This window comes from Platichthys flesus, chromosome 15 (genome assembly GCF_949316205.1).
Source record: "Platichthys flesus chromosome 15, fPlaFle2.1, whole genome shotgun sequence".
Classification (NCBI taxonomy): Eukaryota; Metazoa; Chordata; class Actinopteri; order Pleuronectiformes; family Pleuronectidae; genus Platichthys; species Platichthys flesus.
Genome location: NC_084959.1, coordinates 14,121,801 through 14,135,830, shown reverse-complemented (window position 1 = coordinate 14,135,830; position 14,030 = coordinate 14,121,801). Strand labels below are relative to the sequence as shown.

The 14,030-nt window shown below is 41.6% G+C and overlaps 2 protein-coding genes across 3 annotated transcripts in view; one reads left to right on the top strand and one right to left on the bottom strand.

Annotated features, from left to right (window-relative positions):
• The window catches only part of nlgn2b (neuroligin 2b), a 62,339-nt gene extending 56,094 nt beyond the window's left edge, over nucleotides 1-6,245 (top strand). Inside the window, exon 9 of the mRNA XM_062406900.1 lies at nucleotides 298-6,245. Coding sequence (XP_062262884.1) covers nucleotides 298-1,246 — 949 coding nt within the window. The 3' untranslated portion in view covers nucleotides 1,247-6,245. The remainder of the gene's footprint in view (nucleotides 1-297) is intronic.
• A 2,940-nt stretch (nucleotides 6,246-9,185) lies between these two features.
• The window catches only part of LOC133969984 (endonuclease domain-containing 1 protein), an 11,176-nt gene continuing 6,331 nt past the window's right edge, over nucleotides 9,186-14,030 (bottom strand). Inside the window, exons 2-3 of one of the 2 annotated variants that reach the window (XM_062406749.1) lie at nucleotides 10,942-11,174; nucleotides 9,186-10,082 (exon numbers count right to left, since the gene is read on the bottom strand). In XM_062406749.1, coding sequence (XP_062262733.1) covers nucleotides 9,474-10,082; nucleotides 10,942-11,174 — 842 coding nt within the window. In that variant the 3' untranslated portion in view covers nucleotides 9,186-9,473. Of the gene's footprint in view, nucleotides 10,083-10,941; nucleotides 11,271-14,030 lie in introns of those variants that run through there. The other variant, XM_062406747.1, reaches the window with a different exon arrangement.

The following is a 14,030-nucleotide window of genomic DNA, read 5'->3' as shown; positions in this document are numbered from 1 at the left end:
ATCCTTACCACAACTCTGCCATAGTTACTTCTGCCGACAGAAACACAAGACAGAAACTGTTGAGTTTCCAATAATAGTCCACACATCTGGGTTCACTGGAATATAATACTCGTAAATACTAATATAATACTTGTAAATCACCTATTTCTTCTAAATTCCACAGCAGATTTGTTATCTATCTTAACAGTTTATCAGCTCCTGTGTTGTGGTTTATTAGATGATTGTAATAACACAGCAAATGCTAAGTTATGAATTTAAGACAAAAATATGAGTCTCACCTCTCTTTCCCTGTTCCAGGGATCCTAACCTACCAGTTCCTCAGGACACCACCTTCATCCACACCAAGCCCAACCGCTTTGAGGAGGTCATCTGGACCAAGTTCAGCTCCAAGGACAAGCAGTACCTGCATATCGGCCTGAAGCCTCGGGTCAGAGACAACTACCGGGCCAACAAGGTGGCCTTCTGGCTGGAGCTGGTGCCACACCTCCACAGCCTCCATGAGGAAATCATTAGCTCCTTTACAACTCGACTGCCGCCTGGAGGCCCCAATCGCTGGAAGAACCGTCAAAACCCTCCTGGCCCCACCCCACAACACCCTGGAATCATCACCTACGCTCCTGATCCTGAGCCTTATGGTTCAGAGAGACCCCGCACTTCTCCATTCCCCGGTGCAACCAGGGACTACTCCACCGAGCTGAGTGTGACGGTAGCTGTGGGCGCCTCGCTTCTTTTCCTGAACGTGCTGGCCTTCGCTGCGCTTTACTACAAACGGGACAAGCGCCACGAACTCATGCAGAGACGCCACCGACGACTCTCCCCACAACGAGGCACGACGATGGGCATGGGCATGGGTGTTGGAATGGGAGTAGTCGGGTCCCCGCCGCACAACGACCTGGCGCTAAGCCAGGAGGAGGAGCTGATGTCCCTGCAGATGAAGCAGCAAAGAGTGGAGCTGGAGCACGGCACACCCCTCCCGTCCCGCGGCGTCCTCGGCGTCCTCGGCGACCTGGAGCCCCTCCGGCCCCCAGTGTGCCCGCCTGACTACACGCTGGCCCTGCGGCGAGCACCGGAGGATGTGCCACTGATGACGGCCAACACCATCACCATGATCCCGAGCACCATCAGCAGCATGCAGCCTCTCCACCCTTTCAACACCTATCCCCCTGTCCCGGCCCCCTCCACTACACCCGTCCCCAGCCACAGCAACAATGCCCTGCCACACCAACACTCCACCACCCGTGTATAGGACCAGGCACAACCTCTGCTACCCCACTCTGGGCTTCCAGAGACACACCACACAAACTGTTCCATACACACTTCACTCTCGCCGCCCTCTCTTCTTCTCCACTACATCTCCGTCTTTTTTTGCATCGAGCCCTCAGATAAAGCTGCAGTTTGTAAGATGCGAAGCAGTGAAATACCTCTAAAATGTTATCGTAAATCAAGCAGCGGATTTTTAAAAACACTTTGCCAAAAGCCTGTCATCACAGGTACATACTGTTTTGCCCTGTTAACACACCCTTTCAGTATCTGGTGCTTAATGTGAGCCACCAAAACCACAGCTTTAAGCTTGTAGCTCTCTGGAGCCATCACAAGCTCATCTCGATCAGTCAGGCATCGTGCGTGCAGCTTGGTGGTTCTTCGCGCATGTGTAGCCGCGTCAGTGTAAAACTAAGTTGAACATAGAATCCAAATAGTTGTTTTCCTCCGTTTAGTGCAGAGATATTACAGTAGCGAGCAGCTTTGTGTGAGGCGACATATGCTCCAACAAGCTGTCTGTCATAAAGCGGTGATTTCTTGAAACTTACAAATTGCAGCTTTAAAGGCCCAATCTGGAAGTGAGGTTCGGCACCCTGTGTCGAACGCCGTGTCCCGACAGCTGTTTCTGTGATCTGGTTTCGGAGAATTTACTTAGTGTGAAATGTATGGGCAGGCCCGAGAGTGCAGGACGAACGCCATATGCAAAGAATTAGTTCCTCGTTTCAATTTGAAAATTACATTTCCTCTATTTACAAGCGCGTGTGTTGCTGTTTTCAGCTATGATGCGACCTAAAGGACAAAAACCAAAAGTTCCGCTTTTCAAAAATCTGCACACTCAGAGGTGATGCTTTCAGAACATTTCCAGATTGGGGCTTCAACTGGCGGGCGGTACAGGAAATAACCGAATCATACTCGGTCTGCGGGACGCAACCTGGAATCCAGGCTGCCCATTAGAACTCGCTGCATCTCCGCCACGAAGGCACTAATCATGGCCATTACTTTATTTGTTTCTCTCTCATTATCTCTCTCTCTGTATCCCCCATCTCAGCTCATTCAGCCGCTTCTCTCTCCATCTCTCCGTCTGCATCCTCCCGTAGTAGCTCTTTTTATTAAACCATCGCCATAATCCACTTTCATCTCCACCTCTCCCCTCTTTCTCACAATCACTTCTAGACTCTTTTTTCCTTTTGGAGTCTTTTATACAAAAACACAAATGTAAATGATGTATTATTAATAAATTGTAAGGATATGAATGAAAAAAATAGATATTCTGATATCTCGTTTTTACCAGCATTCTTGGTGCCAAGTACTGTGATAAAGTTCCTCTTTCACTGGCGTCCAGTGGACCGCCTGGAGAGGTCCGTCCTGACTGTATCTTACAAAAGGAATTACCATCATAAAAAGTGCCAACCCCCCCTTCATCTTTCTTTTGGATCCACACCGGTTTTCTTTTCTTTTAATTACACTCAATGTTGCACTGTGGCTGGTCTCTTCTTTAAAGGGAAATCAGATCAAATCAATATATCCTCATTTAAAAAAAAAGAAGAATATAAAGTTTTATTAACTACTTTGCTGTCTGGGATATATTTGCATGATGTTTTCTTTTTCCTATAGAGTGTGGACAGAGGACTTTGTTTGTCGTTCTGATGATTTGCCTTGTTTTTCATTGGTTTCTTTTGTATTATTATTTTGAAAATCATTTTCATATTCTATTTTAATATCAACTGCACTTTGTGGCACTTCAAAAGGTATTAAAGTACTAAGAGATGAATATTGTGTATAACTATGATTATAACAAAGAGAGTAAATATTTCCTCTTTATTTTTTGTTCATTTCCTTTCACTGAGGCTGTGCTGCAAATCTACCAGGAGGACTGACGAAAGCCTTTCTCTCTCCCCCACCTTCTTTGGTTCTGCTCTGTTTCTCTGTCGGGTTTGCACAGTCACTGTCTCTCAATCTCACCTGAAGATAGCACTTTTTTTTTTGTTAAGAAAAAAGAAACTTTACGTGAATAGTCTAAATACGGTTTTTGTCTGCGAGCGACATAAACCACATGCTTCAAGTGTTTGAAGACTGCTTGACACTTATCTTTTTCGTCTGCTCTTTTTCTTGTTTTACGATTCTCCCTCCTGCGAGGCGGGGAGAGAGGATGAGATGTATTTATGATGGTCAAAAGGTGAGAAGGCCTTGTACGCGCATTTCACATCTTTCGCACAATTGAACACAGGGACGGGTCACAAGCTGAACAGTTCTGAAAAGAAAAAGAAAAAAAAAAAGACAACCCCGGTGGCATTAGAACAACACTGGACAAACGCCAGCCGTGATTCAACGGTGACGAGGAAATAGCTCGTCAGCTACACTACGATCTGTCAATGCACAGAGGACCCATTCTAAAAAACCTTATTTAAAAAAATCTTTAATGACAGACATTACTCATACACCATATACCACAAAAGCAAGGCAAGCTGGTTGACTCCCGCTCCTTGAACGGTTCTGTATCCTGTTAGGATAACGTCACTCTGGAGCCAGACTGCCATCCCTCACTGGACTGGAGCAAGGACTAAAAGATCAAAAACCAACGCGTGGAAACAAACTGTACATTTTTTAAGTGTAAGAGAACAAACTGGAATTTGTAAATATTATGTTTGTCGTTTGGTTTGAGTGATTGGCCGGATCTTTTCTTTGTGACAACAGGTGCAAGTTTAGATGACTTACATGATTTTAGCTCTCATGCGTATGTTTGTATGTTTCTTTCCTAGATCTCAGAGGGGTATTATATTCCAGTAGGTTGTGGGCACATGCATACATCTGTTAACATACATGAATGACTTTTTTTTTAAAAGAAAAAAAAAAAGAACCACAGCATGGTTGAGGTCGACATAAAGACGAAAAAGGAATGCTTACGGCTCAGGATAGCCTTGATATTGTGGTGATTTAAAAAATGTTCTTACTGCATATATGGCCGTCTTCAGCATAGCGTTCACCATCCCATCAATCATGAAGGAAGCTTTCAAAACGAAATGGGTCATTTTTATTGGTTAAAAAGCCAAAGAACAGCTGCAGAGAACAGATGAAGAAAGAGGAATGAGACAGAAAAGTGAGATGTGTCGAATGTGCTCTAAACTAACCACAAATGGAGAAATTTGACTTGTGATGCTGTTGGATTTTAACTTTCAGTGTCTCACGTAGTCTTGACCATTGTCATACAATATAACCAGTAGCTGGGAGGTTGTGAAAGCCCTTGTATTGTTTAGGTCTTATTTCAGACTCTGGTTGATTTGCTAACTTTTGGAATTTTGTCTGAAAACTCTGTTTTACGATGATGATTATTGACCCGGCTATTTGATGTGAGTTTGATTATCCCTCGCCTCCAAAAAGCAGCATAACAAATCCTTCTTTTTTTTTTTTTTTTTTGGGAAACATAAGTTTGGACAGCCAACAGATAATGGAAGCACACTCACCAAGTTTACATGTTTACACTACAGTTTTGTTGTTGGCTTGAAATAAGGGACAAAATCAGATATATATTTAAAAAAAAACATTACAGGAATCCAGATATCTTCTTATTACAACATGAAATGCTGGAATGGTAAAGCGATGGCTTGCACCTGTTTGTCTGTTTCATTTAGTCTGATTCAGTAACCTGCTTGACGCTCAAGATACTGTGAGTGAGCATAAATGACCAGGAGGGGTTGAAAGAATTAAAAGTTAATATTTCTATTTCAAATAGAGGCTATTACACACTGTATGTTGTGTATCTGAACTGGAAAACATTAAAAAGACATTCTTAAACAAAATGATTTGCCATTACTGTTCTTCAGTTTTGTCACATGGTCAGATATTGTATTATTTCTTCGCTTAGTTTGGCCACTTTGGGGCCGGAGAACAAATCGAGACAACAAGCGCCTTTCTCCTAAACTGCTTAGCTAGCAGGCAGCTGTCAGGTCAAGAAACAAGTGGAGCACATTGAGTGTTGATTTTGAGTTTTGTTTATTATACCGTATAAAAAAATATTAAATACTGTAGCTTTCAGCTCTAGTTTGGTCTCCACTCTGTCTTAAGGGAAACAATCTATGGTTGAAATGTAGCTTAGTTTTATCTGTAACTTTGTGGATTTGGAAGAACACTGTTGGGATAGCTGAACTGGTTTTTGTTTAACTGCTGCTGCTTGAAAAAATTAGTGACATTTGTGTATTGAAGTCTTATAATTATTTTTGAAGTGTACGTTAAGAAAACCGAAGGTTAGCTTCAATTAATGTCATTTTTCTGCTTTCACATCAGGGTATTTCCTTACTTGTATTTATTTATTGAATATCATAATGAAGGAAGTGATGATTGTTGTTTTTGTTTATTTTTGTCTTTTTAAAGAGAGAAATAATTGATGTGGGTGTCCAGAACAACAAACAACAAACAAGACATGTCAGGTGGAGTGAGGCTGTTCGCTGGATTGACTATAGGTTTCTTTCTTTAGGTTGTCTGGTGTAGCTATAGGAGAAAATCCCAAACTGTGGTTTTTTGTTCTTGTTGTGTTTATTTGTTTTTCAAGTTGTCAGCATCTACTGCAGCATTTGTAACAAAATGTGTTTTCCAAAAGGGACTCCAGAACTGACGTTTGGCTCTGTAAGATCTTTGGATTTTCATTTCAAAGCCGAAAATAACTTGGCAGCAGCCGGTCTTATTAGGGAGGCTGTCCTCTGATCTGTGTTTATTCAGCTGCAGCATGCACACAATAAATCAGCAGCACAGCAAATATACTGGAACACACTGATGTGTTTCTGTTGCTGCTGCTGCCGCTGCTGGGGAATAATGATAATGTACAGTCATCCATCCATCCATTCATCCAAGCCCTGTTGTCGAAATAACTGAGTACCTTCTTTTCCACAGAAACAATTCTATATTTGTATGTTTGGGCAACAACTGGGCAAATTACATTTTTGGGAGAAATGAGAACAGCCTATCAAGCAGAGGGATATTATTATATATTAATACATAAAAAATAAATCTATCTTCAAATATTAATGCACTGTTACTTTTTGATTTAATTTTGCCCCAAAAAACAATAAACATAATAATTGTAGCCCATGCAAAACTTTTGGCAGCTTTCTACTTAGATATGCATTAATCCATTAGCCCTTAGATGTGGAAATGAAAATACTTGAAGACTATACACAGTGGTAGATCTATTTTTTAAGTGAGGGGCCGTGAAGGGGCCACGAAGTACACAGAGGGGCCAATTATAGATCTTACATCTGTGTACAGCGCAGATGTAAGGTTCACATTTAAGTCATTCCTTCTTTACTGTTAGCTCTATAGCTTTGAGCAAAGCCACAAATCATTGAATATATTTATTAAAATTGTTCCTTGGTCATGCACTTTGTGTACGTTACTAATCAAATGTACTCATATATTATTATAGTATTGTTAGAAATTGACTAGCTAAAAAGTTATACGTTAAAACCTCCAGGGGCCAATCAGATTCCTGTGCCCTCCTGGCCCCACCCCTTGATTCACCCCTGACTGTATAGTGGAGACTTTTAGTTGCAGTTCCCACTATATGAAATGTTTTTAAGAAATGAAAGTTGGATTCAAGAAAAGGTCTTAAAAAACAGAACGTTTTTCAAATTGTACGACTTGTAAAGTGTCTTTGATTATCATGAAAAGCGCTCTATAAATAAAATGTATTATTATTATTATTATTACTACGACACATTTGCTGGGTGAAAAGTCAAATCGAACCCCCAAATAAGTGCAGAAGAGCAGCAGGAAGGTTTAGCTGCAGGACGAGTGGAGCATTGTTTCACTGTGCAGCACAAACAGACAACATGGAGGAGTCATTCATATAGAAAACCTGAGATCTCTTCACAAATGGATGAGCCGGAGTCACCACAGAAACAAATGCTGCAGACAGAGGGAGTTAAGTAATAGGTTCAGGATAAGAAAACTGAAAATACTTTGGAGTGGTACACCAACCCCACCAGAAGGTGCCATGTGTTTAGAGAGGAGCTGTTGCAGCATGAGGGAGGATGTATACTGGTTTGGGGTTGTGTGGCAGCCAGTGGCACAGGAATCACTGAATAGATGGATTCCAAAAACCTTAGCTACTACAGTAAAAGACTATCAAATCTAAAATAGAGTAGAATAGAGTAAAATAGAGTAGTAAATATATTATTTTACCCTAAACTAAGAAGCAGTACATGTCTTGCTTTTGGTTATATCATCATATGAAGAAGACAGGACAGTTATATTTATTTGGTGAAATAAATGGAAATCATTTTAACAGTATTATTATTTTTAATCAATATATTTTGCTGATGTGTACCTTTTAAATTACAATACAGTTGTGGGCCCAAAAATTGAAAGCGGCTAGTTTCAACAGCTGGACAATGACACGCAGTAAAGCTCAACTTCCTTCACTCAAATTACACTGGAGCTTTTGAACGGGGCCCAGAGTCTTGTTACTAGATGGCCAAACTTTTGAACACAACTTCATATTTAATTATGTGTTTTCACTGGAAAAATAAGTGCTTTAAGAATTGCATTGCATTTCTTAACCTCTGATATATATTTTTTTTTCAATAACATCTTTGTTATTTTAAACATCACAGGTATGCTAAACTTGTTAAAACAACAAAGCCTCTTTATCTCCAGAAGAAACCCCTGCTGTCAATTGTGTGACAAGGACTTTTAAAAGTTGTTTGTAGTAATATATATATGAAGGCAAAGTTGAGCAAAGAGGATTCTGAACAATCTTAAAGTTTATTATGCGTCTATGCGTTAATACATCAGTAGTCTTCCATTGTTTTTAATTTTTCTTCATATCTGAATTGACAAAGTAATTATTTTAGTTTAGAATATCTGACTTGAGTTATTGCAGCAGTAAGAAGCAGTTCATTAGTCCCCAGTCTAATAAGTCTTTTTGTTGCTGCACCCTGCATTAATCATCATCATCTCTCCTATAATAACTTCATTGTGCTTCACTGTTGTTTCTATGACAGATGCACATGGTAATGTCTTTGCATTTTTCTTCTGCACTCGACCCAATTTCCTCTGCAGATAATAACAGTCGCTTGGTTTACCTGCAAGACATCATTAACGAAAATACCACTTTTCCCTCACTAGGAGGCAGTGTTCAGCTGTAATGTAGAGAGAAGGTCAACCTACTGCAGCAAACCATGGCTCCAACCCATGTGTATCGGCAAAATCATCTTTTTTTTATAAAGAAAGTTCGCCTCTTCGTGTTTTTAACTGAAAGTTTGACACTGAAAATAGAAAAGTAATTTCTTGAAACATTTAAAGATCATTATCAGATGAAACCAAGAATTCAACCATTTAAATGTAAATAGTCGAATAAGCCTAATGTTACAACCCTTCAGTTTATTTTGCACGAAATACCCAGATTTATATATAGCCTTGTAAATTATGAAAAATCACAAAAAAATTTAACTGTCCAAAATGTTGGTATGGCATTTGTCAGGGTTTTCAAATCCTGTTATCTTTTGATAGCATCAGAAACTACCTGATGGATAAATAATTTAAGACATTAAACCCATCAGGACGTCACAAAAGTCAAATCCAATTTATTACAAATGACCAAACTTTCAGACTCATGCGTGCAGGACTCCAGGAGGTATTTCGAAATTCTACCCAACTTCTTCCTCTAAATGTGTTGATTTAGCATATATTACTATTACTTACATATAAAGTAAATTACTACAGGGCAGGCCTTGTTTTTCTGTTATTTAGCCTAATACCACATTTGTGAATCTTAAAATTTGACACATCAAAAATCTAAAACGTATTTAGTGTTCAACCCAAGCTCAGTATCATATATAATTTACTTCACAGTGTATGTAAGACAAACACAAAACATGCCGGTAAATTAAGATATTTTATTTAAAGAGACAATTTGCATAAGATACCACAAATTTGCATAATAATGATTGTCTCAACAAAGCAGATCAGTAGAAATTGTTTGGGGATCTGGTAAAAGACAATGTTATTTGCTTAGCAGAAGTTTATTTAGTGTTATCAAGCACTTAATAGAAAACTCTTTCATGGAATAACTGAGGTGCAATTTTTTTTTTATTTCTACTACAGAAGATGCTTGGATCATTTTATTTCTTAACAAAATAAAAAGCACATATATGTCTACTGATATTTATGATGACAAATATAGACCCACATGCACACAGAAGGTTTAAGTGGAGTGGTTTTCAGATGGTGTGTTGCAAGTAGAGAGGAAGTGGTGATGGAGAGATGCAGTTGTCATAAAAGAGCTGAAGGTTCTGATCAACGTCCATGTTGCTTTTCAGAAAGATCTCCAGCTCCTGCACTGTCATCTCGTGCACGCTGTTGCCCTCTTTGGCATTTTTAGCCAAGGCCGCGTAGGACGGGAAGCGGATGCGGACGTCGTGCGGTGAGTTCCGGTCATACTCGGTGCAGCAGTAGGCCGACCACACGTCCTCGGGAATGGCCACGCGGCCCTGGTTGTTTCTATGGATCATGTTCCCCCTGGTGGTCACCCCGGTCACGATGAAGGCTGTGCCGCGGCAGAAGTTGTTGAGGCGGATCCGGATCCGCTCCTCGAACTCGCGCCAAGGCCCAATGTTGAACTCGCGCATTTCTGGGACCACATTGGTCAGGGTGTAGGTGGCGGCACGGTCGTGGGGGGTGGACTGGTGCTGGTCAGGGTTCAGGTGGGCTCTCTCGTAGAGGACCACGTCAGAGTAGTCGTCCAGGACGGCCTGGCTGTCCTCGAACTTCATGTGCAGGTAGCCTGTGGGGAAGGGCAGCATGTTCCCGTTGCCATCCATTTCTGCCAGCTGAGGAGACAGAGGAGAGGTTACAGTGAAGTGTTAGCTCTGCTGGTTGTCTCTCTGACTCTGAGGCCTCTGAGTTCCCCTTTCTTTGTTTGCCCTTTGACCTCTTGAGTGGATCTACGGCCTATTTCAGCTGCCAGATTCCTAACCAGTGGAACAGCTCCTAGTTTGTGTACGTGAGACAGAAAGCATCTCTTGGCTAGACTTTAAACATTCCTTTTGGATAAAACTATTTAAGCTAAGGGCTTGATAGTCAGGCTGGATCAGATGAGTCCTGAACCATCCCTTAGTTATGCTGCTATGAGCTTAGACTGCTTGAGGAACTCTCTCCTTATCTCTGTCTCTTTGCCCCCATGTTATTTATTTGTATCACATCAATAGATGGAACTAACTTTCTCTCTCTCTCTCTCTCTCTCTCTCTCTCTGTCTCTCTCTCTCTCTCTCTCTCTCTCTCTCTCTCTCTCTCACTCTCTCTCATTCCGCAGGTATCTCTGACTCCAGAACCGCAGGATCCAGATCTTATTACTCAACAATTATTATTGTTATAATAACGTTAAACATTCCTGCTATCATTAATAACATCATTATATCTGTAGGTATCCATTTGATTATCTTATCTTATCATCATATTGCAGGTCTGACAGAGACTCCCCTCCCCTCCCCCTTACCCTCTTTTCCACCTCTCTTCCCCCTTTTTCTCCTCTCACCCCAATCAGTTGACGGCCTCACACATTGGTTCTAGAGGTTTATCCCTGTTAAAAAGGTGCTTCCTCTTGGTCGGAACTAAAATTGTAGCTGCTGTCAAGTCTTTTCTGAGAGATGTGTGTACAGAATGAATGTAATGTGAATACAAGTCACAGACCTGTGGCTCATACATCCAAGGGTAGTCCACCCGTCTGTCCCCCTCTGTCTTCTTGAAGGTATACGCTGAGTAAACTGGAATCCTCTTCGCAGGGTCGTACAGGGTCACGTAGCGAGGTCTGTCTGCGTATCTTTGGCAGATCTTCTTCAGCTTTGGGTCCATGAAGCCCCGCGGTGGCGTCCCCATGTACAGGGAGTCCTTGCACCTCTCCACATGATTGAAATCCTGAACGACTGTCGAAAACATCAGAGGGAAAAAGCAGGTGATGAGAAAAGCAGAAACCAACGGCCTGAACGTATTCATGGTGAATGATGTCTGGTCGACGTGTCCTAGCGTGGCATCAATGACAGGGGATGTTTGCAGTCACGATTTTAATGTCACAGAGTAGATATGCAAAGGGAGTCGCTTGTGGCCAAATGAAAGGCCTCCTGACACATGTGGGTGTGGATGTACAGGGTCAGTGCTTTTGTAATATTTTATAAATGATTTGAAATACAAGAAGCGTTTCATACCTGGAAGCAGGGCTCCCACATGAATCGTGATGATGAAACATTTGACTATACTTCTGATAAACCATTGCGAATGATCCATTACCGATGACTTCCAGCGCTTCTTCTTGAATTTAACTCTGTTCTTGATATAGTTTTGCAATATATTGTAAGCCTACATGACTTTGGTGGTGGTGGTAAATATTTCCCATGGTAGCAGCGAGGCTCACCAATCAGTCCACCAGTCACTTCCACAAAGAAACATGGCAAACCGAAATGCACTGGGTCTTATATCACGTGCGCATTACTTTCTGCTGAGAATGTGAAATCTTCACCTGGGGATTGTGGGAAGTGTAGTGTTTCTCCTTGACATTAGCATTTTTTCTTAAAACTCACTTGATATCGTACAGACTCGTGGCCTCTACAGGAGCAAATTGTTTCCCAATGCAATAGCTTTTTTTTGGATGGTTCAAATATTATGGCTGATAATAAAGATCTCTTTTGTGAAAATGAATTGGGTTTTTACTTCTTGAACAACGCTGTTGAGCTCTATTATCCTACATATCCTCTTTAGTACCACAAGGAAATCATAATAAGTTTTCCTAATAGTTCCTAATAGCCTGGTCTTAAAAATGAGTCACCACTACGCTTGTGAATCCTCCATTTGGCACAAAATGTAAAGCCCCAAGCTTCCTGCCAGAAAAACCCTTTTTGACCTTGCACGATCTTTCCTCTCCTCTGACGTCAGCACAGTAGGTTTTCGCTGTAGGGGAAGACATCTCTTTAAATTAATTGCAGTGCACATTCCCTGCTTCACAAATTCAGCTGTGTGATGAACACCGAGCATTGAAATGAGATATGTGCCAGCCTGAGGATAAAATGCAAACCGTCTAATCTGCCCCAGTAACGAACAAAAGACCTACAGTGACCAGCGTGGTTCAGACGTACTGTGCTGCTCACTATGAATGGTGGATAAGCCAAAGGGCAGAAGAGAGATAAAGCACGAAGGTTTATTATAGTGACATAGTGTACGCTGCTTTCTCTTGTGTGTTGCTGCTGCATTACATCAGATACAGTAGTTAAAGCTGAAATATAATAAAGTCCGTCTACGAGCAGAGATAAAAGTGTTTGTACAGATGGGGTTTAATTTGGAGTCGGAGGGGAAAAGAAGAGTTGTTTGTGGGTTATTTTACGAGCAACAAGCTTAAAAAAGGGTCCTTGCACATGAAGTCGTTGTGAGGCTGGTGATTAATATGAAGAATCTAAATAAGGAAACAAACCCGTAGAAGGGCTTCATAGAAAACTGAGAAACTTCATTTGCAGCGGGGCAGAATTATTTCAGAGCAAATGACTCAGTGCTCTGCCAAAATGGCTGCTTGACCTATTTTGGCAGCGCGCTGTGTACGGAGCGATTCATCCATTTGAAACCGTTCCATCTGAGTATGCGGTATCTTTCTTTAAACACCACGATTGAAATGTTACATCAAAGTTGCTCGGTCTTCTCTCTATTCGCCCTGAAAGAAGATTTCATCAAAATCTGTGATTCCAAAAGCAGGGGCTGCTCGAATATACAGAAAATGCATGTTCTCCCTGTGTCTGTGTGGATTTGCTCAGGGTCCTTCGGCTTCCTCCCACAGTACAGAGACCTGCAGACTTGGGTTGTTGCAGCGGATCATGTTGCTATTGAAGACAAAATTACGACGTGAATTAAAAATAAGTCAAGATAGACATTATTGTCCCAGTGAAAAATTTACTCTTGATACCTCAGTGTCTGTAGTATACAAACACATTTGAATAAATCCATCCTATACAATGTATAGGGGGGGGGGGGCAGTGGTACCTGCTGGCACCACTGATGCTCAGGACATGAATGATGATTTCATGGGCTCGTCTGATTATAGTTTGATGGAAAATCACCTGGGAATTGGGATGTTCACAGACTTCACAGATATTTCCATGGCTGTGTTTATAAGCTGGTTGAGCTGGATTCACCACGACATGCAAGATACCGTGACGCAGCAGGATTCACTCCTGCATGAGAGATCTGAAGCTGCACTTCACAGCTGGCTCCACAGGATGTGAGCCTTCCAGAGGAAGTAAATGGTTTGTATTTATACAGCACTTTTCTAGTCTTGGTGACAAATCAAAGTGCTTTTTAGTACAGTTTATTGCCATACCCTCATTCACACAGTACATCTCTGGGCAGCACTTTTCCTCACTTGGGCATACAGATGGGGAAGACAGGGATCAAACTGCCAACCTTCTGGTTAGAGGACGACCGCTCGTCCCCCTCAACCACAGCCACCCAGAAGTGCAGCATAATAGGATTTTATCGATGTTGCTGCCCAGGTACTTGTAGGCGTGCACATGTATTATGGCCTGGTCGAGGTGAAGAGAGACCAAGAGACAATTGGGTCAAATGTTATATCTTCTCTCCTTCTGTGTTCAGCATAAGACAGTGAGGATAATGACTGTGAATGCATGTTGTGATATGCTGGCGACCTGTCCAGGATCACTGTAACCCTGTACCTCGCCCATCACCCGATGTCAGCCGGCTCATGCCCCCCGATTTACCCTGAAATGATTAATGTATCCGGATGA